This window comes from Lethenteron reissneri, chromosome 20 (genome assembly GCF_015708825.2).
Source record: "Lethenteron reissneri isolate LAM-NWPU_2019-01 chromosome 20, ASM1570882v1, whole genome shotgun sequence".
NCBI classification, from domain to species: domain Eukaryota; kingdom Metazoa; phylum Chordata; class Hyperoartia; order Petromyzontiformes; family Petromyzontidae; genus Lethenteron; species Lethenteron reissneri.
In genome coordinates, this window is record NC_083798.1 from 13,877,951 (window position 1) to 13,903,688 (window position 25,738).

Genomic DNA, 25,738 nt, shown 5'->3' on the forward strand with positions numbered 1-25,738 from the left:
AAGGGCACACATGTACTGCTTGCAATGCACTCACAGTATAGGCTCATAACTGATTTCTCACATCAAGCACGCTATTTTCGACATCGTGTTCAAGCCGCATTAATTCCACGGCCTGTAAAATATGAATGTTTCACAATAGTACTGGTGTAGTGACACAGCGCTGACTGTTGTACAGCAGCTGCTACTGCGGGTGGACACTTAGCGCACACGCCGTTGAGCGTATACACGGTGCGTGTGTCGGCAGGGCGGAGGAACTGGGGCAAGGGTCACGGTAGACCTCGTGGGGAGGCCCCTGGAACCCTCTGGTGGGTTCGAGAAGGGAGGCGCGGCTAGGGCCGTCCATAAATGACGTCACGCACCTGGGGGGGGGGGGTGGTCAGAAATTTGTGACGATGTGTGACGAGAGGGGGGGGGGGGGTTTGAGAAATGTGACGTCACATCAAAATGCGCAACTTTAAATAAATACAGACAACACGTTCTACTTCATTGAATATACTTTTTTTAATAAATGTTTACTCCTACAACATCAGAGTGCAGCGCCACATTAAATACGCACTACAATGACAATAGTTTAAAGCGATTTGAAGCATGTTTTATTTTGGGGGGGGGGCAGAGCTTTGTGACGTCATATTTGAGGGGGGGGGGGTCTGACTTTTTGTGACGTCGTGTGACGAAGGGGGGGGGGGGTCCAAAATCGTCCTAAATCGCGTGACGTCATTTATGGACGGCCCCTTAATACCACAAAACACGGACGTCACATCGATAAACACTCCCGATAGCGCCGCACGCAACTGATAGTTTATGTGATCGTCGCGAATTGAATTGATCTGTAATCGATAACCATCCCTTCCCCCGTCAGAGCAACGACGAGTTTCTGAAACACGGACCGATCGCGTTGTTCGGTGCCGCCGATTCGTCAGCTTCCCCCCCCCCCCCGCCGATTCGTCTATCGACAACCGCGCTCCACAACCCCCCTCCCCCTCCAAAAATAAAAATACACCGCGCACGAATAACTTGTGAACAGTTCATATACTGCGTGTTCGCGTTCACGCGCCGCGCGTGTAAAGAAATAAAAAATATATTGACGAAAGTGCGCGGCTTCGACACCAGGCGACGAATCTGCCGGGCTGCAGATTCGCGCCTCGTTTCAAATGCCGCGTGGTGGACTGCGTTCGGTGCGGTCACCGATTGCTAATCGATGATCTACAATCCGCGTCCGTCGATCGATTAAAGCACAAATAGCAGTGAAGTATGGAGGATGCAGACGTGCAGACGCTGCCGGCGGGCGGGTTCTTCTGCGTGCTGTGCGACGTGAAGATTCCCAACCGTGAGAGCGCGCGGGATGCGGGCCGAGTGCTATTCTACAGACACCCTCCACACGCACGTGCACGTGTACCACTTAACACGTACACATACAGCCACGTGTACCACTTACACATACAGACACGTGTACCACTTAACACGTGCACATACACATACAGACACGTGTACATACAGCCACGTGTACCACTTACACATACAGACACGTGTACCACTTAACACGTGCACATACACATACAGACACGTGTACATACAGCCACGTGTACCACTTACACATACAGACACGTGTACCACTTAACACGTGCACATACACATGCAGACACGTGTACATACAGCCACGTGTACCACTTACACATACAGACACGTGTACCACTTAACACGTGCACATACACATACAGACACGTGTACATACAGCCACGTGTACCACTTACACATACAGACACGTGTACCACTTAACACGTGCACATACACATACAGACACGTGTACATACAGCCACGTGTACCACTTACACATACAGACACGTGTACCACTTAACACGTACACATACACATACAGACACGTGTACATACAGCCACGTGTACCACTTACACATACAGACACGTGTACCACTCAACACGTACAGACACGTGTACCACTTAACACGTGCACCACTTAACACGTGTACCACTCAACACGTGTACATACAGACACGTGCACATACAGACACGTGTACCACTCAACACGTACAGACACGTGTACCACTTAACACGTGTATATACAGACACGTGCACATACAGACACGTGTACCATTTAACACGTGTACATACAGACACGTGCACATACAGACACGTGTACCACTCAACACGTACAGACACGTGTACCACTTAACACGCGTACATACAGACACGTGCACATACAGACACGTGTACCACTCAACACGTACAGACACGTGTACCACTTTACACGTGTACATACAGACACGTGCACGTACAGACACGTGTACCACTCAACACGTACAGACACGTGTACCACTTAACACGTGTACATACAGACACGTGTACCACTTAACACGTGCACATACAGACACGTGTACCACTTAACACGTGCACATACAGACACGTGTACCACTTGACACGTACACACACGTGTACCACTTAACACGTGTACCACTTATGTATGCATAGACATACTGTACATGTACCACGGATATACACTTAACCAACACACACGCATGCCACATATACAGTACATAAGTATCCATGCACGTGTATACGAAATACTTTGCGTGTAGGTATTATGCATGCGCCTGTGACGAGAGACTTATATTTGCAGGAATACAGCACAGAACCGTGTGTATATTAGGCTGTAAGATGGGAGGGGCGGCAGTTTCCCCATAACCTTTGGACGGAGGCGAAGCTTTGTGTGTGTGTGTTGCCTTTCTCATCCATAGCCTTCAATGGGGGGGGGGGGGGGGGCCTTTGGGGTTTCGACATGGGGTTCCGAGATGGGGTTCAAAGCTCCAAGATCAATTAGACCTTCAAAATCGTTCCTCGCTCCCACTGCGCATTGGACCATTTTGCAAGAAATCTTACAATTGTGGGCCTCTCTGCAGATACTCATAAATGAATTTCATTTTTTTGAAGAGTGTAGTTGATTATATATAATTCAGGTATCCAATAAAACATTATCGAACCCGAAGACCCTTTGGCGAGTAGGCTCTGCATTTGGATATGTGGCCATGGGCATTAATAAGTGGCTTGTGGGATCAAATGCTAGGGGTGACAATACCGCCCTCACGTGGTCACCTCGCATATTTATTCTATAAATACATCGAGTATTGTACACACGTTGCTGTCAAGTCGATCATAACTCTTTGGTTCTTTCGGTAAAGTCACGTAGAAAGAAAAAATAAATTAAATAATAGCATACGACGTTTTGATTGCAACACAAGCACTCATCATCAGGTACAAATGAAAGAGAAAACAAACATAGTAAACTTAGAAATATAATGCAATACAACACAGAGAGTCGGCTAACATAAGTCAACACCCTACCTGGTTGATTACGTTCTTCCAAAGATTGCTAAATTTGAGAGAGAGATAAAACACAGACACGGAGACACATAGACAGACACATAAACAGAGAGAGATAACATAGAGACACACATGTGAAAAGGCAACATAAGTTGATTTAAATGATTGAGACATTTTCAACCTGTGAATAACATAATCAAGAAGCAGGTTTTTTTTAGGGCAAAGCGTGTCAGTCAATTAGGACTGCAAATCAGGTGGAAATAATTTATCCGCCTGTCTTGATGAGGAATAATTGTTAATGAAACGTCACAATATGACTTTTGCGTCCACGCTGGAATTCTAATGGTGCATTCCGCTTTAGCTGCGTGTGAAACTGTTGACTTGTTTAGTAAATTATCCATATTTCTAAAACCTGGAAAATGACACCCCCATATGTATGTTGGAGTTTTAAATTTTGGCTGCAAGGTTATCACAATTTGTGGAACCAGCCAGTTTCTGCTGGTGGTGGTGGTCATTAGCAGGACGTGTTGTACTTTGCCATATGGGGTAAGGGATAGTGAGTGTATCCTCTTGATGAAAGTGCTTGTCGGGTGCGTCCACTCCGCACGCTGTTCGCAGAGTCCAGCTTGGACGCCCACCTCGGTGGAAAGAAGCACCGACGACTCGTGGGTCTCCGGGCGTTACGGAAGGCGCAGGAGGAGCGTAGTGTGTTCGTGAGTGGCTTTGCAAAGGGAACTTCGCAGCTGGAGATCACAGACTACTGCATGGCGTTCGGCAGCGTCTCCAGCATCATCATGGACAAAGACAAGGTGGTTTGTTTGGCTGCGGTTGTTGGAGCAAGCGGTCAGGGAATGAGGCAAAAACTTAATTTGGAGCTTTCGTGACTGCAGGAATGACTCTTTGGTTCCTTCGGTAAAGTCACGTATAAAGATAAAATAATAAATTAAATACTAGCATACGACGTTTCGATTGCAACACAAGCAATCATCATCAGGTATAAATGAAATAGAAACATAAATATAGTATACTTAGAAATGTAATGTAATACAACAGAGAGTCGGATAACATAACGTAGGGTGTTGACTTATGTTATCCGACTCTCTGTTGTATTACATTGCATTTCTAAGTTTACTAGATTTGTGTTTCTATTTCATTTATACCTGATGATGATTGCTTGTGTTGCAATCGAAACGTCGTATGCTAGTATTTAATTTATTATTTTATCTTTATACGTCACTTTACCGAAAGAACCAAAGAGTAATGAGGCAGAAGTTCTAGTCCGTGTTTGCATGGCCATCGTGAATCATACAGGGTCACTTTTGGAACCAGAGAGCCGTGTTCCCATTGCAGCCCTGCAGTTATTGGCCCCTGGGACTTACTGCTTGACCCATGCTGCATGTTTAAAGTTAGGTTGACCCCTAAACAATCCAGATGTTACTGGGTCAAAATAGAAGTGAGGTGTGCAGGCCATGGCATCACTCGTTTTTGTGTTAAAAATGTCCGGTTAAAAATATAAATGTTTTCAAGTTAGTTTAATTCAACCATGAACTACATAAAACTCTCTCAAACACTAACCTTTGTTCGATGGAGGGTAAGAGAAAACACGAGGGCGGGGAAATGGAACGGAGGGGAGCCCACAAAGCCTCATGTCTCATGGGGCCTGGAGAGCAATAGCTCAGGGCCTTGTGCCATTCGTGGATTGCTCCTTGGCCAGCAGAGTCTAGTTCCCAGTGCTCGTAGAAACGTAGTAAGTATGAGGAATAATCGGCTTATTTACCCCAATTAGAAATCAAACGTTGTGAGAGCTATGGTTGGTGCAGACCCTCACGCTGGCACATTCAATTAACCATCTTTGTTCAGCTACTTAATTTGACAAAACGGATAGCTGACCACACTCATCTTCTTAACTCATTTGGACATTGGGCACATTAGAAGCATGTATAGGAGGTGCAGCTATGCTTAAACGTGACTGGTGAAGTATGATTCATCACTCAACTGATCGTTGCTCAACACATGTTTTTGCAGGAGATACAAATGGAATCCATCTTGGCATTACAAACTCATACAGTAATAAACTCAGTCTGTTGCTTTTCAAAAGACATACTCAATGAAGTACATCAGAAATAGTACAGCTCATACATAAAGCAGATTACACTTATTTAAATAATCTGTGACCTTGTTACATAGGTGATTTAAAACACCTAAATAGATTTAGTGTATTTAAAAAAATATATAAAGCCCATTATTCATCATGTATCACCGCCCATTAGCCATTTATGGTCTTAAAGTACGTTTGCAGTTGTGTTCACTTGTTTATCTTTATGTCTGTTAATATGCACGTGTGTTTGTAGGGTGTGTACGCCATCGTGGAGTTTGAAAGCGCGGACGCGGTGGAGGTGATACTTTCCCAGAACGACCACGTCATGAATGGGCAGTGCCTTCGCGTGAAGCCCCGCGAGAAGAAGGGATTCCACGTCGTCGTGCGCAAGAAGGGGGCTGGCGGCAAGGGCCAGCTCATGGGCCTGGAGCAGCTCTCCACCTTGCTCTGCCAACAGGAGACCGTAAGACATTTCATACCCAGGGCCAGATTTTGACTAACGCTGTCATCAAAAACCAAACAGGACATTTGTCCAGGGCCTAAAACTCAAAGGGGCCCATGAAAAAAAATTACGTGTGTTTTTTTCAAAAATGTATAATTTCATATTTTAAATATTAAAATTATTAAAATTCTAGAGTGCATCCCATCGGTGAGGGCTCGGGATTTTTTATACACAAAGCTGGGTGTTGGAATGATTGGCATTTGACTCAAGCATTGTGACTGGTGTGCAGGTGGAGGAGCAGATGCTTCAGCTGGTGCGAGTATTTCAGCTGTCGGAGAGTGCAGTGCGGCTTCGAAACCTGCTCGTCAACCTCCTGCAGGAGGTCTTCACCGAGTTTTTTCCAGGTTTAGAAATTAACCTCGCATTTATCACACTACCTCTTAGGTTTTCACGGTTGTGCCATACAGCTCTCCGTTATGTTTTTGTAATGTTTGGCATGATGTCCAACGCTCTGTTCACGTGCTGGAACTGAACATTCAATTCGTGAGGAAGCTCCCAGAGCGTGGAGTGAAATGTCGGAGCTCGTGACGAACAATGCGATACAACCCGAAAACACGTCGGAGAGATTTTTTGTGCGGGAGGGGGAGTTACATTGTAACAATAACTTGTCTTGTTTCATTGTTGTGCCTGTATTTTTGTTTCCTCAGGGTGCATTATTCACCCGTTTGGCTCCACCGTGAATGGCTTTGGCTTGCGTGGCTCTGACATGGACCTTTTCCTCGACTTGGAAAATGCAAAAACCTTCCAAGCCAAATCAAAAAAATTAACCGAGGTTTGTATGTTACCATAATAAATCATGTGTTTTTTCATACTGGTCACGACTATTATAGTAAAATTAGTGGATAAACAACATTCACTGTAATGATTTAAGTAAAATTCGTGAATAAACATCACTAGCATGGTTAGAGTAATTGTGATAACCTCTAAAATATATATGTAATTAGTATTTATTTTGTGATTCCATGAATTATCACGCTACAGAGTTGCAAGAATCATATTGTTTTACATCCTAGAGAATGTAGTAGCCGCTCACAGCTTGCTTGAGTTACGTGAAGTCGTGAACACATTACATACAATGGATACGATGGAAAAAATATTGGTTTTCATGCATGCCATTCAATGCATATTAGATAAAAAAATCTATTTTAATTGATGAGCCGACGTATCTTTGCACCTCTAATTGAAGATAATATTTCGTTGCAGAAGGAAGAGGAAGCAAAGAAAACCACCGAACCCATGGAGGAAGATAAAGGGCACACTTCGTGGGGAGATGAGTCTTCGGATGAATCTGTGCATTCTGAGGAATCCATGCATTCTGAGGTGGACCTGGAGGGCGCTTTGCCGGCCGAGGTGCTGGAAATGGTGGCCTTGGTGCTGCGCAAGTGCGTGCCGGGCGTGCACAAGGTGCAGGCCGTCCCGACAGCCCGCCTGCCAGTCGTCAAGTTCATCCACCGCGAGTCAGGTCTCCAGTGTGACATCACGATCAACAACAGGTAGATCTTTCTGGCAATCAGTGTTTCAACAATGTTGTTTTAAGTTTGGAAATAGAACCATTGCATAATAATTGTAATCCACCTTGTAAATGCTTCGACTTATTACAGGCTACCTGTTCAAAACACGAAGCTGTTGCAGTTGTATGCAGCGGCAGACAGTCGTGTGAAGCCTTTGGTCTACACCGTCCGCTATTGGGCCAAACAGAAGCAGCTGGCCGGTAAATATACAAAGTCTCCTCTGCTCACCCCAGTCTACCTTCCTCAGCAATCCGTGTTCTTGACTCCCTCCCCCTCTTCAAATTCAAGCACAAGATCTGTATTTTTCCTTTGAATGTGAAGGCATCTATCCACAAATATATAGTTTCTTTACTGCTTCTTGAAATGCGGTCACATTTAGATGCTACGCGAGTCAATGTTATTGTACACTTGTGTGTTCACAAGTAAAACCTTTGTGCTTTCTGCGATGTTTCACACTGCTTGCAAATTGAAAAATAAGAATTTCACGATATCATGGCAAAGGTTGTTAATTTACAAATGTTGCTGCATGGACACGTTTCAGGCAACACATCTGGAGGAGGCCCACACCTGAACAACTATGCCCTCACCCTGCTGGTGGTTTACTTCCTGCAGACACGCCAGCCGCCCATCCTGCCCACCGTCAGTCGGCTCAAGGAGCTCGCAGGTCAGTGTGGCACTGGGGAGTGTACATTCATGTCCCAATTAAGTCGTCCGTGCTGGTTGTGTTTGGAATTGCTCAACGATTGTCAATCCACCAGGTGAGGTGGAGACCCATGTGGTGGATGGCTGGGATTGCTCCTTTCTGAGCGAATGGACCGACGAATGTGATACCGATAACACGGATACCCTGAGTAAGTTTCAGCTACTCAAATTAAGTCATCTTGTTTGTAATTTGTGGTGGGTTTTTGTTTTTGCATAATGCCAAGTTTCTTACTGTAATAAAAGTGTTGGTTCCCTTACAGATTCACTGCTGCCAGAATTCTTCAAATTTTATGCTTCATTTGACTTCTCTGGCTCAGTAATATCATTACGAGAAGGTGTAGTTTTTCCCGTGGCGGAATTTTTTGGAATTTCCAAAACTGAGCAAGCGAATGCCAAGCCGAAATTAAGGCTGGGGCCGATTAATGTGCAGGATCCTTTTGAGCTGAACCACAATGTGGCTGGGAATGTGTCGGAACGGATGGCACGGCGATTTAAAAAGGAGTGCGATGTAGCGAGCAAGTATTGTCGCAGCCTACAGTACCAGCACAAATCCACCAAGGGGAAGGTATGGGGACTGGTTAAGCTCTTCCAGCTGACCGGAGGGGAGGATATCTCGCCTATGGGGTCTCCTGACCCAACCTCATCCAATGCAGCAGCCACGAAGACCACGATAGAAATTGCATTCAAAGTGCCGTCCATGTCAGAAACGCTGAAGAACAAAATGAAAGAGGCGGCCAATTTTAGGGGCGTTTGGTTCAACAAAGTTTGCCAGTTAACTCAACGTATCCTGATGGAGGTGCTCAAGTTTGATGTTCGCAGAACTGATGTTTTGGCGAGCGAACCGAAGGAATCTGAAGCAACAAAAGTGGGACACCTTGAGAAAATGCCTCAAGAAATTGATGTCCAACAAACTTCGTCTGCCTGCTCCAAGAGAACACACCCAGATGATGACGGTGGCCATTGCAGCAGCAGTAAGAAGGCCAAAATAGAGAGTTGTGTCACAGGGTCCGTCAGGTGGTCTTGCAGCATATCCGCCGTCATTTGGGTGGGACGACGGAAAGTCAAGCGGCAGGTTAAGCTTGAAATGCAGAAATCTGCCAAGGAGCCTGCTTGTTTAAAGGAGCCATGCGTGGAGTCCACCCTGCCAACCATTGTGCAAGAAGAGGCCAGGATTACCGAGGCGATCCTAAAGCAAAGCTCGGGCACCGGTGCAGGTGATGAAAATAAAGGTCCCCTTCTGAGCTTTACGCTGTCGGCCGCGCTGGCTGGCGGCACTCAGGACACTAAGGCTTTGCTCACAGTCACTCCCATCAAGGATGAAAAGAACTCCTTCCAAGACCTCTTTCACTTCCTCGATTACTTCCTGCCCAAGCAGGTGGAAAAGTGCCTGGAACATGACAGCTGAACAGTTTTTTTTGCTGTACAGTTCATTAAAAGCAAGCTTTATATTGAATGCATTTGGCAATTATTTCATTGGCATGTTTTTCCTTTACCAAATGCCTGCAGCCTTCTACCAACCTAATGGCCTAATACGAAAGAACAGTATTTGGTATTACTATTGCAATGTTTAAAAGGTGCTGCTAAAGTAATACTGGCAAGTTTGACTTTGGCTCAGTGTACTTCTTGGACTAACGGGGTACTGTTTAAACATATCTTGGTTGTTATAATGTAATTGACAAAAGCAACGTGTCTTAGTATCTATGACCACACAGGTTCTAGTTGTAGTTTCCAGACATTTGTAAGTCTTGGAATATTTATGTTCGAATTACAGATTTACCTTGCTTTATTCGGTAGAGGCATTCCAAAAAAAGGGGTGCACAAAGTGAAATCAAGGAAATAACTGTCTAGTACATACAGGAAATAACAATGTCCCACGCCAAACCACAAAGCCGCACGAGTGAATTCAAACGGCATATAGCAAAGTAGAAATAGGGTAGCCAGATGTACGTGAAATTGCATAGTGAACAAAACCTGTAAATTGTGTAAACCAATGGTTACATTTTTTAAGTGACTACTTTTTGTAATCCCTTGTTTAATTTGCCAACGTCAAATTTTCATTTACTGAAGTGGGACGTTTTTGAGCAAGATTACACAATATTGTGCAAATGTGGCACCTATGTGGTTTACATATTATGCGAGTGTGGTTTACACATTAAGTGACTTTTCAAGGCTATTGAAGACGACCTGAGGTGATGTCAGTTGTGGTGAAAGTGGCATGTGACTTCATTTCGCCAGTCTCACAATACCATTTAAGCTGCGCAAATGTTATTAACCGCACAAGGATTCCTGAAAGTTGATCGGCTCATGACATTTTTGTTGAATCTTTTATTTTACTATTTACAGTTTTATAAGTACAAGAAGCAGATAATGGTCCGAAGCGCCGTTCTTTTGCAAGCAATGTTTGTTGTACAGTATATTGGACACTGTATTTAGGGGAAACAATTTCAATAAATAAAGACGTGGGCTTTGGTTGTCTCGACTGAATTTCAGCACACACATACAAATTGAAACATGTTTAAATAATCTGAATTTTACGTCCTAAACTGGACTAAACTTACCTTTTTAAAGAATGTGCATTGTTTAAATGCTGAATGCAAGTTATCAGAGATGTCCCTAAGATACAGCATAATTGGGTGACCACCCCAGGCCCCGTTTTTTGGTGGGCCCAGATGTCAGATGTAATACTTACGGTTTAGTTTGAAGTAAATGGTTAGGGGGGGGGGGGCAACACATAGTATGAATGTATCAGGGCCCTGCACTCCCCTATGGACGACTGGTTATCATACCACTTGCTGCTCATTTATTGCTGTTACTGACTCTGACCGAAATGGCTACAATTATCCTGCCTCCCTAAAAGACATGGTTCATTCTGGTCAAGAAACTGCAAGTTATTGTAACCTGCAATCGAGACTCGTAGAAGCAACGGGCTATAGTTAGGAGTGAAACATCAAAGCCTATCTGGATGAATCGGATTATGCACCGACCCATTTAACTATATTTAAAACCAAATGTTCAGCAGCATATTGTGATTGAAACAAATAACAGGACCTTTACCCAGAGCACAATCAGACTACTGCCATCACATGCTACATGCTTACATGGTTACATGGTCTGGCGGGTTTGACTAAGGTCTCTTGCACTCATTGTACTTGGGTTCATACTGGCTCCTTTACAAATAAAAAAAAAGTTTAACATTTCCAGATGCCAAAAAAATCAGGCTTCTGATCAGCAAAAAGTCACAAATTGAGCTGTTTGCTCATTACACTTTCTCATCAGCTCTACTTGAAACATGGATGACACGGGCCTGCGTTGACAAGTTATTTTCACTTTGCAGTAGCTGGGTCTTTCGGGGACTTTGTTACAAATTAACAGGACAGATTCTCATCACTTTCCCAAACAGAACCCGATTTTTTTCTCCATTCAAGTTCACGGCAAAGTGTACGAAAACAGTGCACGTTCAATGTCACACTGGCGTTACAGCGCCTGGCTGATGGCCTTTGCCAGAGCTACTTGTCTCTCCTCCAGGCATTTGCCCTCCAACACCGAGCGGATCTCCCGTGCGTCCAGCGTCTCGTACTTGAGCAGCGCCTCGGCGAGCAGCTTGTGCTCCCGTGAGTGCGCCTTCAGGATGCTCCGTGCACGCTCGTACGAGTCCTGTGGTCATGCGCAAACCGTGAGATTGTAGGAGGAACACCAGCCGCACAACTGATCAATGCCAGGAAGGGTGGGAGCATCAACTCACATGCCCGGAATGGAAGACTCCCAAAGGTGTGCAAAAGATTTGCAAAATTGCTACAATTAATGGAAAAACTTACTTTAATTTGTTCAATTAGGTATTCCCATACATTAATAATTTGTGAAATTCCAAAATCCACTAGGTAGTCAATAGGTGGCCTTATGATAATGACTTGATATATTATTGAAAGCAAACCACCATTAAATTCCGCATAGTCTAAATTTGGAAATATTAATATCACCAAATGTCAAACTATTCATTCATACAGCAATACACGCAAGGAAATTGGCTTCAATTTTAGCTGGGGTCTTTACCCGGAGCATGGCCCGGACTTCGGTCTCGATAGCAGACTGGGTTTCTGGGCTGAGCTTCTCCTGATCTTTGTAAATCATCACTCCAAGCTGCATCACACAACAAAGTACAGCACAGAAAACAGCAACTTAGTCCTTGAAGTTAAACGTATAGTTCACAATAATAATGTGCATGGCAGTCATAAGCTTAGCTATGCTGTGTAAGCACACTTTTCATAAATTTTATGCATCACAGTGGAACCTTCACTTACCTTTTCACTCATGCCAAATCTGGTCACCATCAGACTTGCTATTTTGGTGGCAGTTTCAAAATCACTTGATGCACCTGAAAAACAACAAGTAATGTATTAATCAGACATTACACAACCACACAAATGTATCAACACCTCACATAAATATTAAACCACAACAATAACCTATGAGCAATTGTGATAACAAACAATCACGATACATAATCTGAAATCTTCACAGCTGGTTGAAAATATTACTGTTAATAACCTACATCCATGTCAATCATGTGCTGCAATGGCAGGCAATGCATGTTTTACCCGTGGTAATGTTGTCGAGCCCAAAGATGATCTCCTCCGCCACACGGCCACCCATGCTCACGTCCATCTGGGCCAGCAGCTGGGCCTTGGTCTCGCTCCACCGGTCATCCTCTGGCAGCAAGGAGACCTGCACCCGAGTAGACAAGCAAAGGTAAACGTTTGCAGGCTTCTGCCATCACGCTCCCACAATGCCACCTTAAAACTTGTGCAGGGATGTCGATGAAGGTGTGCTGTTACTGAGCTAATAAAAAAAAGTCACGGACATAAAGATGCAAAAATAACCGTAAAGCATCAATAACATGAGTATTTTTTTCATATAGAGCACAAATAAGCCACATCCATCTCAATGGTACTTCCCAGTATGACTAGATATAGAAATCAAACAAACTTAATAGCTGCACATGCCACAGCCACTAGCGGACTGATGTTTCCATTTCCCCTACTTCAGCTGGGTGGTACTCACGTGTCCCAGTGTGGGCCCGCGGGGCATGATGGTGGCCTTGTTGATGGGCATGGCATCTTTGGTGTAGAAGGCCACGAGCGCATGACCGCCTTCGTGGTATGCCGTGATGGTCTTGTTCTTTAAGTCAATCTCCGCGCTGCGACGCTCCGTACCTGGAGCAGCCAGAAGCAGTACGAGACTTGTATTTTAACTTTGCCGGGCTGCACTGTGTCACACACATCTCAATACAGTACCAGCTGTAACCATTTGCTGCATCATGACTGTACTCTGCAGGTTGCTGATACACAAGGCAGGACAAATACTTTGATCAACAAAGACGGCTTACCTTGCTGCTTCCAAGTCCTCATTAAAGAATCACAATTAGAGATTTTAAGACGTTTGCTAAACTATGGAATTAATTACCCAATTAATGGTGTAAATAAAAATACAATTTGAAAGCCTACAAGTTAAACTTTTATCGCTAAACCTATGGTGCACCACTGCCTTGAATAAAATGTCTTTAGGTTATGTATTCCATGTAATTCATGCTTGTTGTGCTCATGTTTTGGGATTTTTCTGTTACTCATCGTCAATGCTATATATAGCGTGTGAGACGCTATATAAATAATATATGATGTCCTCCATCCACACCCACCCATGAGGATCTTGTCCTTGGCATACTCCAGCTCCACCATGCTCACGACGTCCTTGCCATCCATGGCCGCTTTGAGCGCCGCCTGATTCACCAAATTCTCCAGCTCGGCGCCCGTAAAGCCCACCGTGCCACGCGCGATTGTCATCGGGTCCACACCTGCGAGGGTTGCGCACACAACGACTTTACCACCATTACCAAGCGATTCGTGAAGCTGTGGCAAATGGTTTGTGTCGTGCGAGGTGGAGATTGTGTGCTGGTGAAAGGCAGAGGTGCGAGAATTACCACTTTCCATCTTGACCTTGCTGAGGTAGAGCTTGAGGATCTCTGTGCGTCCCTTGACGTCGGGACGCGGCACCGTCACCTGCATGTCAAAGCGGCCCGGCCGCACTAAGGCACTGCACACACACGCACACGTCTAGTCTACAAGTTGCACATTGCAGTCATGACCACAAGCACTGACGATGAAGGCATTTCGCAACAATGTATCAACACACTGTCATTCACTTGAATCAGATTTTTTAATAGTTATTATGAATGTATCATAATATATCAGTAATTATAAAAATATACACTGGGCAGCTTAAAAAGCTATTGCCACTCTTATACTTTAAAAACCTCAAAGTTAGCATACTTATCCAAAGCTTCAGGGAAATTGGTTGCTCCAATCACAATCACTCCTTCATTGGGCTTGAACCTAAAAAAAAGTATCAATTAAAACGTGCACAGCATATAGTGTCCAAATGTAATTGAACAGGCACTGTGCAAGCATTACTTATTAAACGGAATACTTCATTAGACAGACGTAAGATTAAATCAGCTGTAGTCTGGTAATAGCTGCAGTGTTTTGGTGCTTGTAAACAGTAGGACTCACCCATCCATCTCTGCCAAAAGCTGGTTGATGGTCTGTCGCGAGTACGGATGCATGGGAGACTCAATTCTCTTGCCACCAACAGAGTCCAGTTCATCAATGAAGATGACACACGGAGCGTTTGTCTTTGCTTCACCTGCACCACAAACAGCCATTTACAATTAAACTCCTCACTGCACAAACCAATGAGATCATTAACCGTCACCTTGGCACAGGCCAAATAAATGACGAAGAAATTGTAATTTATACTTTGACATCCACAAACTTGCATTGGACAACATTACATACAGTGCAACAGATTAATGCCTCAAGCAGAGCCCACAGTTTTAGGTTGTAGTGTATCCAAATGTACACCTTGTTGTCAAAGTGGCCAGTATTAATTGTTTGTCACGGTCACTTACGAAATAGGTTTCGAATGCGGCTGGCCCCCACACCCACGAACATCTCGTCAAACTCAGAGCCCGAGGCGTAATAGAAGGGCACATCAGCTTCCCCAGCCACGGCACGTGCCATCAGGGTCTTGCCTGTGCCAGGTGGGCCCACCAACAGGATGCCTGGACACACACAGCAATAACAAGAGAGCAACATAACATCAAACTTGCCGACAAGGCACAGAGCAGCCACAACAAAGGCCTGTTTGTGGCAGTGCTCTTTCATCTTTCCACGATTTTTTTACATTTGCTCGTTATCACAGACTAAGAAAAGTTTCCCGGGTATATGTGCAGTGAGCTTGGTATGCACTCTGTGGTATTCTGAGAATCCAGAAGACCACACTAATTTAAATGTTCACTCCAGACATTTTATGCAATGCTTATACAAGACTAGCTTTACTATCCGGCTTAGCCCGAAACTTGGATTCTTGTCTTGGATTAATACACGGCCTACGCGGAGGGCAGAGGGGGAGGATGCGTGACGTCAGCAGGCACACTGCGTAACGCTGCCGCATGCGGGTGACATCACAGATGTGACGTCACCGCTCACTTGCCGTGCAAAATATATCCATTATTGCGCCCCCCCCCCCCCCCCCCAAATACAAAAGTCTATTTTTATACTTTTTGCATTGTGTACAGTCTTGAAGCTACCCACATGCCAAATTTCAAGTTTATTGCATGTTGGGAAGTATGTTAAACATTTCGAACAGACACACATTCACAGATCTTATCTTGTAAGTAAATTCATATACAATTTCCTACACTCGCCGACACACACGTGACAGCACTGAAGTGATGTCACTGCGTTGACATTCCATATTACTAAGTTGACGTTACCGTGACCGCCACTACACTGTACCATCATGATGTTCGATAACTTTAAAGTCTTCATAATCAACGTTTTTGGGTTTAGATCACGTTATTTATAAATGTGTCGTAACCCTCCACCACCCGACACGGCCAATCAGTAAAAAAGTGTCACGCTGACAAAAGACAAATAGTTCAAAAGACAAATAGTTCACTGCTTTTGTAAATGTTGTGGTTTCACGCTTCAACACACCGGTGGGCTAAAGCAGTGAACTATTTGTCTTTTGTCAACGTGACACTTTTTTTACTGATTGGCCGTGTCGGGTGGTGGAGTGTTACGACATATTTATGAATAACGCGATCTAAACCCAAAAACGTTGATTATGAATAATGTTGGTCGCGAAAGCCTACGTGTTAAACTTTCAAGTCTATTATTTTGTCATGTACGAAGCTTCAACTCATGCTGGATAGCCTAGAATTTCTTACCTAAGTGCATATCTACAAGAGTTGTGTGTCCTTTAGCTTTTGTCTTTTAGTACACACATTTCTTACAAATATGTGCCCCATAATTACATAGGTGACCTGGCTACAATATTGTGTTGCCATGCAGAATGTCTAACATTCGGCAGAATTAGAATGATTAATGTGACAAGGCGCTTACCTTTTGGCAGCTTGCCACCAAGCACAGTGAACTTCTGTGGGTTCTTCAGAAACTGCACCACGTCCTGCAGCTCTTCCTTCGCTTCGTCAGCCTGAACGGGCAACAGCGCAACATTAGAATTGCTAGGGCAACACAGACGAGCAAATTGACAAAGGCTGCCACCAGCGGTGCAAGCTTTTTAAAGAGGAAGATCAGAAATACCCCTTTGACGTGCTCAAATGTCACGTTCTTCATCGTGATGGGGTCCACCGAAGCATCAAATCCTGTCGACGTGCGGAATCGCACTGCCGCTGTTGAAGGACAAAACAACAAGATGGTATTTATAGACGCAGCATGATCACCGACAAAAGCAAATCTAATAACGCAGAATCAGGCAAAATCACGATAAAACACACCTTTAAAGATACATACACACTCCATGCACACACGTTAAGAAACAAAATAACCTAGCTAATTACATTTCATTTAATATGTTTCAATACGTGATGATGAATCTGATTTCAGGATGTCTAGATTATTTTAAAAACTGAAAAAAATGCAATGTTGTAACATAAAAAACATGCATATTTACCAGAGAGGAATGGGTTTTTGTATAGGAGGTAGACGCCGATCAGTATCAACGCCAGCAGATACAACCGGCTTTTCCGCTGGTATTCTGTACGGTAGCCAAACACAACATTACAACGCAAACTCACATGACCGTTGGCAAGAAATGATTAGTGCCATAAATAGCTTGTACAAGTATTATAAGCATATACACACACACACAATGAGCTTTCGCTTTTGTTGCCACCTGAGGTGCAAAAAACCGAGACACATGATGGGAAGTAGAAGGGATAACTACACGTAATTTACACAAAAATTATGTTCCAAGAAGACTAACAGATTTTCCAGAACTGCTACCTCAAATAGAGGATAATTGTGAAAAAAACAGGACAGGTGGCAAACCGACCGGGAGAAAAAGTGTAGCGCAGGAAACACTTGCCTTGGGCCCGCTGTGTGAACGTCTGCACTGCCATGAAGCCCTCGGCAAAGCCAGTCTTGAAGGCGTCCTTGTGACCCTCAGGGATATGCTTCCGTTTAAGTATCTTATCCAGGTCTTCTCCCTCTCCGACCTTGTCCCTTAGCAGTCCCTAAAAATCCAGAGTTATATGTTGACATATTTCGTAAATACCGACAGCCTCTCACACATACACACTGCTTTAAAAGCAACCACAAATTACTTTTCAGGTCATGAAGGGGCTTTCAAGCCTGTGATAGAAAATCAGAAATACCTTGACGAAATTTTGTCCACTGTTCTCTCCTCTCTCTTCGCGGTCCTGGAGTGTGTTGCGACGGACCCCGTGCAAGCGCAGGGTCTTGAACCCACGCCGCTGATCCATCCCTGCAGCATAACGGTGATATTCAGCCTTCACAATACGCTATGCACCTGTTAAGTGTTTTAGTCCCTTATTAAATCTACTGCTGGATGAAGGCATCCCTCCACCATGTCGTTTGTGGGGGAAGTTTTATCGTACATCGACACACTGGTTAATGCAGCTTAAGGTCATGTTCAAATAACACTCGGCAGTGATGTTAACCGTAGTAAGAAGATTAACTTGTGTCGCTGTGCTTACAGCACAGTGCACTAACCACTGCCCCACCACTCCACCCACTGTGTAATCCGCAGGAACACAGGAATGTGGAGTTTTACATTATGGGAGAAGAGAAGAGATGCGTTTTCAGTGCTTACCATGCAGCAACTGCAGGGTGTAGCTAACGGTGGGCACAGAGCAGGGCTGCAGGTAGGAGGACATGTAGGGCGAGTTGCGTCTCAGTAGATTGGCAGGAAATCCTTCACGTATGCAATGCATAATAAAAGACACATTCAGACACACACATCAGTGTAATTAGCTTCATCTTAAGACAAACACATTTCGAGCAATACAGTTTTGTTTAAGGCTGCAATGTTTATGGGTAATTGCAAAAAGACAATTTTAAAAAAATGTACGTACCCTCACTGCCAGATTAAGGCCTACCCAGGACCTTCAGTAACATGAGTTGTTGACCACACTATACCACGTTGTTTAGTGAGATTGTGAAGGGGGTGCACTTTGGACCAATTCAAATATCACTCGCCACTGATATTAGTTGAGGCTGGGATACTCAGGTCACTGGGTTCAAAGCCACTGCATCAACACTCCAAATGCATTATTGAAACATTATTGTAAATTCCAGAATATCTTTCAACTTTGCTTAAATTTTTGTGAGAGCACAGATGTTGACACAGAGATAGCTACCCCGGAGTGGTCAGTTGTTCAGAGTACACATTTGTTACTCATTAACATGTCATGATGACATTGTCAAAGTTTGTTTTCCTCCACTCTGGCTGCCACTCCTATTATATCTCAACCCCCAGCCACCATCTCTCTTTTAAGGATGTGTTCTGCCCAGGCCCGCTTACTTTTCTTAACAGACAATAAGAGATCTTTAACTTTCGTATTGTCTCCATTTCACGTTTTAATTTTTTATCACTCAGAAACATGGACATTGACAACGAAAATGGAATAAAAGCCAAAAAACAAAAAATTGCAAAAAGCATTGAGGAGTGCATGCCTTGAAGTACACTTTGTGCCAAGATTAATTCACGGACATGGCTCTCACTAACCATGCTTGTTTTGGAAGAAGGTCTGCGAGGAGGTGTGGGAAGATTTCCAGTGTGCGCTGAGCGAGGGGAGCGCAGACGGAGGCTGTGGAGGAGGCAGAAGCCGGCCGAGGAGTTCCTCCGCATGGCCGACAGTCAGCTCCGGCAGCCCCAGCTCTCTGAAGACCAGCGCCGCCTGCGCCGTACCACAACACGAAACCCTCTCCTCAAGACCACCTTGTACTACTTATCTTTCTTCTTCTATATATATATAAAAAAAGATACATTTGTGAATGTGTGTCTGTTCGAAATGTTTAGCATCCCTTCCCAACATGCAACAAATTTGAAATTTGGCATGTGGGTAGCTTCCATACTGTACACAATACAAAAAGTATAATAATTGACTTTTGTATTTTGGTGGGGGGGGGGGGGGGGGCGCAATAATGGATATATTTTGCACGGCAAGTGAGCGGTGAAGTCACATCTGTGATGTCACCCGCATGCGGCAGCGTCACGCAGTGTGCCTGCTGATGTCACGTATCCCCCCACCCTCCGCGTAGACCATGTATTAATCCAAGACAAGAATCCAAGTCTCGGGCGAAGCCGGGTAGTAAAGCTAGTATGATATAATCCACATCACCCTTGCAAATCAGACCAAGTTTACATGTTTGTCTTAACAGATTTTTAAACATATCCTGTTGAAATAATGATCAGTGTAACAAATATACACAGATGCAGTCTTTAATGCCATAGTTATGCATTTCCAGTGTGTTTACCATTAGTATCTCAATAATAATTTTTTGTTTAGAAAACTTGAAAAAGAATTGTGTTTTTCTCATACAAATATAAAATTTTGCAGTTCTTCAGTCATTTCTTGTAAAAAAAAAAGACTAAGAATGGTTGTTGTTTCTTTATTTAAGGCAGACTGGGATCAGATTTGGTAAACTTAGATTTTATAATGAAAATCAACCTTCCAATGTGCTTAAAGAAGAGTTTCAATTGGAACATATAACAATCAAAATTTAACAAAATCTGAAAAGAAACCAACGAAACATGCAGAGATGCATGTTGGGAATTAAAAACAAAACATTAAACACGTGGATCACAGAACAAATGCAAATTTGAGAACTCGGTGAACTTGGGCAGGACAAATCTTGATTTAAAGCTTTCGTGACTGCAGGGATTCATATTCTTGGTTCTTTTGGTAAAGTCACGTAGAAGGGAAATAATAATTGCTTGTGTTGCATTCGAAACGTCGTGAGAATTTTTATTGTTTTATATTAATATTATTTTATTATTTCCCTTGGGCAGGACACTTTTCTAACAGGGGTGAGACGGATAAGAGAATGGCAGGCAAAGGAGAGAATGTTCCTCAGAGATGGAGCGATGTGTTCATGTGCAGGGGCGACATGGATTATGGGATTGCAAAACCATGACGGATAGTGTCAGTGTAGGGAGGCCTTTAATGTGTGGCGAGATAGTGGCTGATGATGACCTTGTTCTGTAAATAGCATGTCACTGTTGTGTAAATATACTTTAATGTATCTAAACGAAATCACATACAAACACAAGACAACTATAGGCTCATTGACAGATGTTATCCCTGAGATTGATGACTCGCTGGTAACGAAGGCTTACTAGCCAATAAGGTTGGCACTTGGCACAGCAATGCTGTTCTGTCTCAAAACCCTGTCTTTGCAGTGGCCATGTCTGCTCGTGGCATGGAGATGGAAATGCCACTAATTGTGGCATGTGGAGCAATGCAGTTGAACGCACCGTGTCATCAGATCCAGATGAAATGCGTTCCAAGTCGGCCGTTGCCTCCTGATGCCGCCGTTGCACAGATGCCGATCCCACGGAGCTAGCGGCGCTCTTGAGTGCGTGCAAGGCACTCAGCAGTTGAGACAGTGGCACTGTCACCTGCTCGACACATAGCAGCACAGTTTCACGTGCCAGTTGGGTGCCATGTTCTCAGTTGTGTACCTTGCTCTATAGTTATTCCCGAGTTGAGGTGGGTCACAAACCATATTCACCTAGTTGTGCTTGAGTTGTGGTGGGTTCTGTACTAAGCTTACAGAGCTGTGCCCAAATTTTGGTCAACCATTCCAGTACAATTGGTACTGTTGACTAAACACAGAAAATTGTGTCAAGTATATATGTAGGCTCTAATTTCAAACACAGAGCCAATCCATGTCCTGGAAAATGTGCATTGTACCTAATGGTTGACAAAAAATTGCAGATTCTCTCAATTACCAATTTTTATAGGTGTGAATCTGGTCTGTTCAGTCACTCAGTGTTTAAACATTATTTCTTTATTTGGCCAAATTAAGTTGTTAACATACGATAGGTGGGACACGTGTTGAAGTACACGTACTTAATTTTTTAATCAGCAAAATGGGGATGAGCGGTATTGCAGTGGTTAGCATACTGCAATATGAACCTGGTGAGATAATTTAAGATTTCTGGCCAGCATTCGTATTCATAGGCAGTAGACAACGATGCTATCAGCCAAGTGTTGACTTTTAAGCAGTGATGCAACGTACATGCAACATGGGTACAAACAGCCTTCTCAAGCCATTACACAACCAAGTGTCATTTAAATAATATATTTCCTCATGGTGAATGAGAGACAAGGACAAATGAACCAGGCAGCTCAAATGCTAAGTCACAGGTGTGTTTGCTCAAAGTTTAAAAGCAAAAAACCCCTTTAAAACACCATGGAATACCACAAACACATGCTTAAATTAATTTTTTGTTGGAAGCTAAGGGTGAAGGTGACCCCCATAGCATCCACCCAATCATCCCTCACCCCTTAATAATAAACCAGGCCCCAGAGGAAGCAATTAGAACTCATGCAACTGGTTTCATAACAGCTGCATCACCAGGAAGTAGGGAGTGAGGTTTTAGTTCCAAATACGTTCCCTAAATCCAGGCCAAAGGGTGTCCATTTAATTGTAACGGGACAACAATATATTACCAAAGCGTGTCTGGTACAATGTGGACATTAAAGACGTTTCAGGAACAGCTGCAAAAAATTATGGAACTCTGCTGACATAAACTAGCGTCACACCAGCCCACATGCCTACTTACATGTAAAACTTACATTCTACTAAGCTGTAAATAAAAGCAGAACTCACGAGTGATCAATGTTTCTCTTCCACTAATATTACAATTGCGCCATCAGCATTGTCAATCATGACATTTCCATTTATAATGCTGGGAAAAAGCAGCACACCACCTTGACACCATCAATTCGTACACTTGAGAACCCAGTTTCATCATGGGCGACTAAAAATGCGAAACTCAACCTGGATTTTGGGAGTGCCGACTCAATGACTCTGAAATGGAATTATCTCTGAGCCACATGGTTAATAATTAAGTGGGTATGATCCGCCTGCACACCTGAAGGTGAAAGCCCATGCGGGCTGGCCCCCTGGATCTGTCGGCCTCCCGATCACGAACTGAAACTCCCTTCCCCCAACCATCTGTCCTGTCGACTGTGTGCCCCCGTACAGGCCCGGGCACAATACTCATCCTTCCTACCACTCCCTCGCCACCCTCTGCTTCTGCGTATGAAATCAAGACTCCTTTATCCCTGAGGTGCCCATGTTCCAACGTTCTGTACGGCGTCTTGAGATGCGGTGGCATCTGAAAACTATATAAACCAACACTGCACAGTACTGTAAAATGGAATTGCATTAACCCTCTTGAGCCAACTCTAAAATGAGTCCCTGAACCCAGAGGGCACCTCTTGAATGTAACGTCTCTTGAATAGGTGCGATCTCTCTTTGAAGGGGGCGCAATCGCTTGACCGAGCCCACTCCGATAATATTCCGATCTCCCGTGATCAACCCCTTATCAGTGCCTACCTTATTACAGACCAATTCAGACTGTATTGGTCACCCCGTGCCCCTTATGAATCTCAACTTTCATCCTACAAAGTCCCACCACAAGATAGAAACATATGTTTTGTTGTTGCCCGCATCGAAACGGCTGTACGCCGTATAGCCCTGAAAACTCAATTTCCCTGTACAAGAATACGGGGTAAACTGTATGGGTTGACAGGTATGGTATAGTATTGTAGTGTATAGTACGTAGTGTTTAGCAGTGAAATATTTAGTGGGGTGTATAGTAGTGTAATGTATAGTAGTGTAACGTATCGTAGTGTAATGTATAGCAGTGTAGTGTATATCATACCTGTCAAGCCCTTATCAGTGTCTACATTATTAGACCAACACAGACCTTATTAGTCACCCAATGCCCTTATAAACCTCAACGTTCATCCTACAAAGCCCCATCACAAGCAAGAAAGACAAACAAAACAAGACGCATTTATTTGACCGTACGGACCTGAAAACTCAATTTCCCCGTACAAGAACAAACACGGGGTCACCCGTAAGGGTTGACAGGGTTATGTATGCCAACGAGTTTGTTCGGTGTGGGAAGGGAGGGCATCTCTCTTGTAGCTGCGTCCGACGGCCTCGCCACGAACTCCACAATGCGTCACTCACAAGGGGAAGGCCGCGCTCATGTCGACTAGCAGATAACGCAGCGTCGACCAACGCAGGCCGAGTTGCACGACGGTCAACTAACGAACACAACTCAACAACCGTAGCGATATCGAGACGGGGAGAACACCGGGAGATTGAGGAGGAGGAGGGGGAGGGTGCCCTGGTAGCTTGGCCGAGTGAAGTTGCGAACTCCTCCAGGCCGCGGGCGAACGGCGACCCGGAGCGCTTCCTACCTGTGACGGGAGCGTGGCGAGCGAGAACATGGTTCGCTGCGGGCTGCTCTCTCGCAAGCGGCTGCTTGTCGACGTCGAGACCACTCTCTTGTGGCGTTGTTGTTTGTTGTTGTTGTCGTCGTCGTTGTTGTTTTATAATCTTCAGTTTAAGTGGTAACCGCGCGGCTGCTGGCGACCTTAGAGTCTCTTCGTTCTCGTCCTGGGCCTCCAACCCACCCGCAGCCAGACGCGTCACGCGCGTGACGTCACCGCATTCCGTACGGGTCGCGCGGAGGCACGGAGGAAGAACGCGATTCGTTTTACAGGGTGCTTTAACAAAAAATGTTAACACTTATATGGGGCTAACGTTTTTTTCATTGAAAAGAACGGATAATATACTGTGACATTATGACGAATGTATGTTAATAGCTTCAAAAAGGCAGTCTCCACTTGTTCGTCATCATTGTCAACACATGCCTGGAGTCTTATCCAGGTGGTCTTGTTGGAAATTTTCGGAAGTGTTAACATTTTTTTTGAAACGCCGTGCAATTTTAGGGTTTTTTTGTATTATTATTTCTGTTATTTAAACCAAATGTGGGTTTCTTTCTCTCCAAACGGAAATGTCCGCTTGAGATGTACACAACACATTTAGAACGGTTCTCTATGTGGCACATACGTAGTAAAAACACGTAACGACACGTGCATTTCGAGCACTTAACAATTGCTCCGTAATTGTTGACGCTACGATGATGCTTTACGTATATTATATTATTATCGGGAGGGCCTATTACAAGGAGCAATTGGGGCATTGTGTCAACTCTTCCACGCTGACTAGACGTGCCTACACTTGCTGTACTGTGGCGGATACAATACTCATGTATACTGCCGAGTTTGACAGCGACGTGGACTTAATAAACTTATTCTTGGTTCTTTCGGTAAAGTGACTTTACTAAAATAACCAAGAATATGGATCCCTGCAGTCACGAAAGCTTTAAATCGAGACTTAAGAAACTTTTCCCATTGATTAAATCGCCAATTGTTAGCGAGGTTTCGTCACCGACACGGGAGGACTTATTCATAGTTCTGGCTGTCGTCCTGATGAAGCTGGTTGCAATCACCGGCGAAACGTCGTGCTAGAATTGTAAATGCTGTGTTTACTCTCCAAAACAATTGTGTGCTGAAGTAATACGGTAACTAATTGGCATGTTTTGTTTTACGTGACAAACCCTTACTAATTCAGTGTCAACCCATGCAGTTTACCCCGTATTCTTGTCCAGGGAAATTGAGTTTTCATGTCCATACGGCGTACAGCCGTTTCAACATGGGCAAAAAAAAATGTGTCTCCGATTGTGTTTCTCCCTTGTAATGTGACTTTGTAGGATGAACGTTGAGATTTATAAAGGCACGGGGTGACCAATAAGGTCTGAATTGGTCTGAAATAAGGTAGGCACTGATAAGGGGTTATGCTAATTGGTTGTGTCGGGTGGTGGCGGGTTTCACGACACAAGTGTGCGGCAAATCGGAAAACGTTTTTACCAGTTCATTTTCATTCGGTTACCGATATTTCAAAACAAACGATTGTAACAACTCGTCGACTCCGCCTCAAATCAGAACTGTACCGGTGTGCGATGTGAAGTATAAACATCGCCACTGGGGAGACAAAGGCGGTCGGGCGTGGTGCTGGACACCCACCCCCACGTGTGCCGTGCCGGCCTTCATAGGTGCTCGCTAACAGCACTTGCCCCAAGAGTCTGATACAGGCTACAAGGGAGATCATATAGCCTTAG

At 44.2% G+C, this 25,738-nt stretch overlaps 2 protein-coding genes across 2 annotated transcripts; one reads left to right on the forward strand and one right to left on the reverse strand.

Moving 5' to 3' along the window:
- Positions 1-1,110: 1,110 nt before the first annotated feature.
- LOC133344813 (speckle targeted PIP5K1A-regulated poly(A) polymerase-like) lies at positions 1,111-10,611 on the forward strand. Its single transcript, XM_061555022.1, has 10 exons — positions 1,111-1,327; positions 3,952-4,142; positions 5,685-5,894; positions 6,163-6,277; positions 6,581-6,705; positions 7,137-7,426; positions 7,535-7,644; positions 7,986-8,108; positions 8,203-8,295; positions 8,407-10,611. Exons 1-10 carry the CDS (start codon positions 1,252-1,254, stop codon positions 9,549-9,551), a joined length of 2,478 nt encoding a protein of 825 aa, XP_061411006.1. The 5' UTR covers positions 1,111-1,251; the 3' UTR covers positions 9,552-10,611.
- YME1L1 (YME1 like 1 ATPase) lies at positions 10,489-24,203 on the reverse strand. Its single transcript, XM_061555023.1, has 19 exons — positions 23,973-24,203; positions 21,005-21,148; positions 19,253-19,424; positions 18,338-18,439; positions 17,880-17,989; positions 17,591-17,738; positions 17,177-17,260; positions 16,807-16,895; positions 16,606-16,696; positions 15,108-15,260; positions 14,710-14,842; positions 14,470-14,532; positions 14,121-14,233; positions 13,839-13,994; positions 13,205-13,356; positions 12,742-12,868; positions 12,445-12,518; positions 12,197-12,283; positions 10,489-11,800 (listed from the first exon to the last, which is right to left on the reverse strand). Exons 1-19 carry the CDS (start codon positions 24,000-24,002, stop codon positions 11,621-11,623), a joined length of 2,208 nt encoding a protein of 735 aa, XP_061411007.1. The 5' UTR covers positions 24,003-24,203; the 3' UTR covers positions 10,489-11,620.
- Between the last annotated feature and the right edge of the window lie 1,535 nt (positions 24,204-25,738).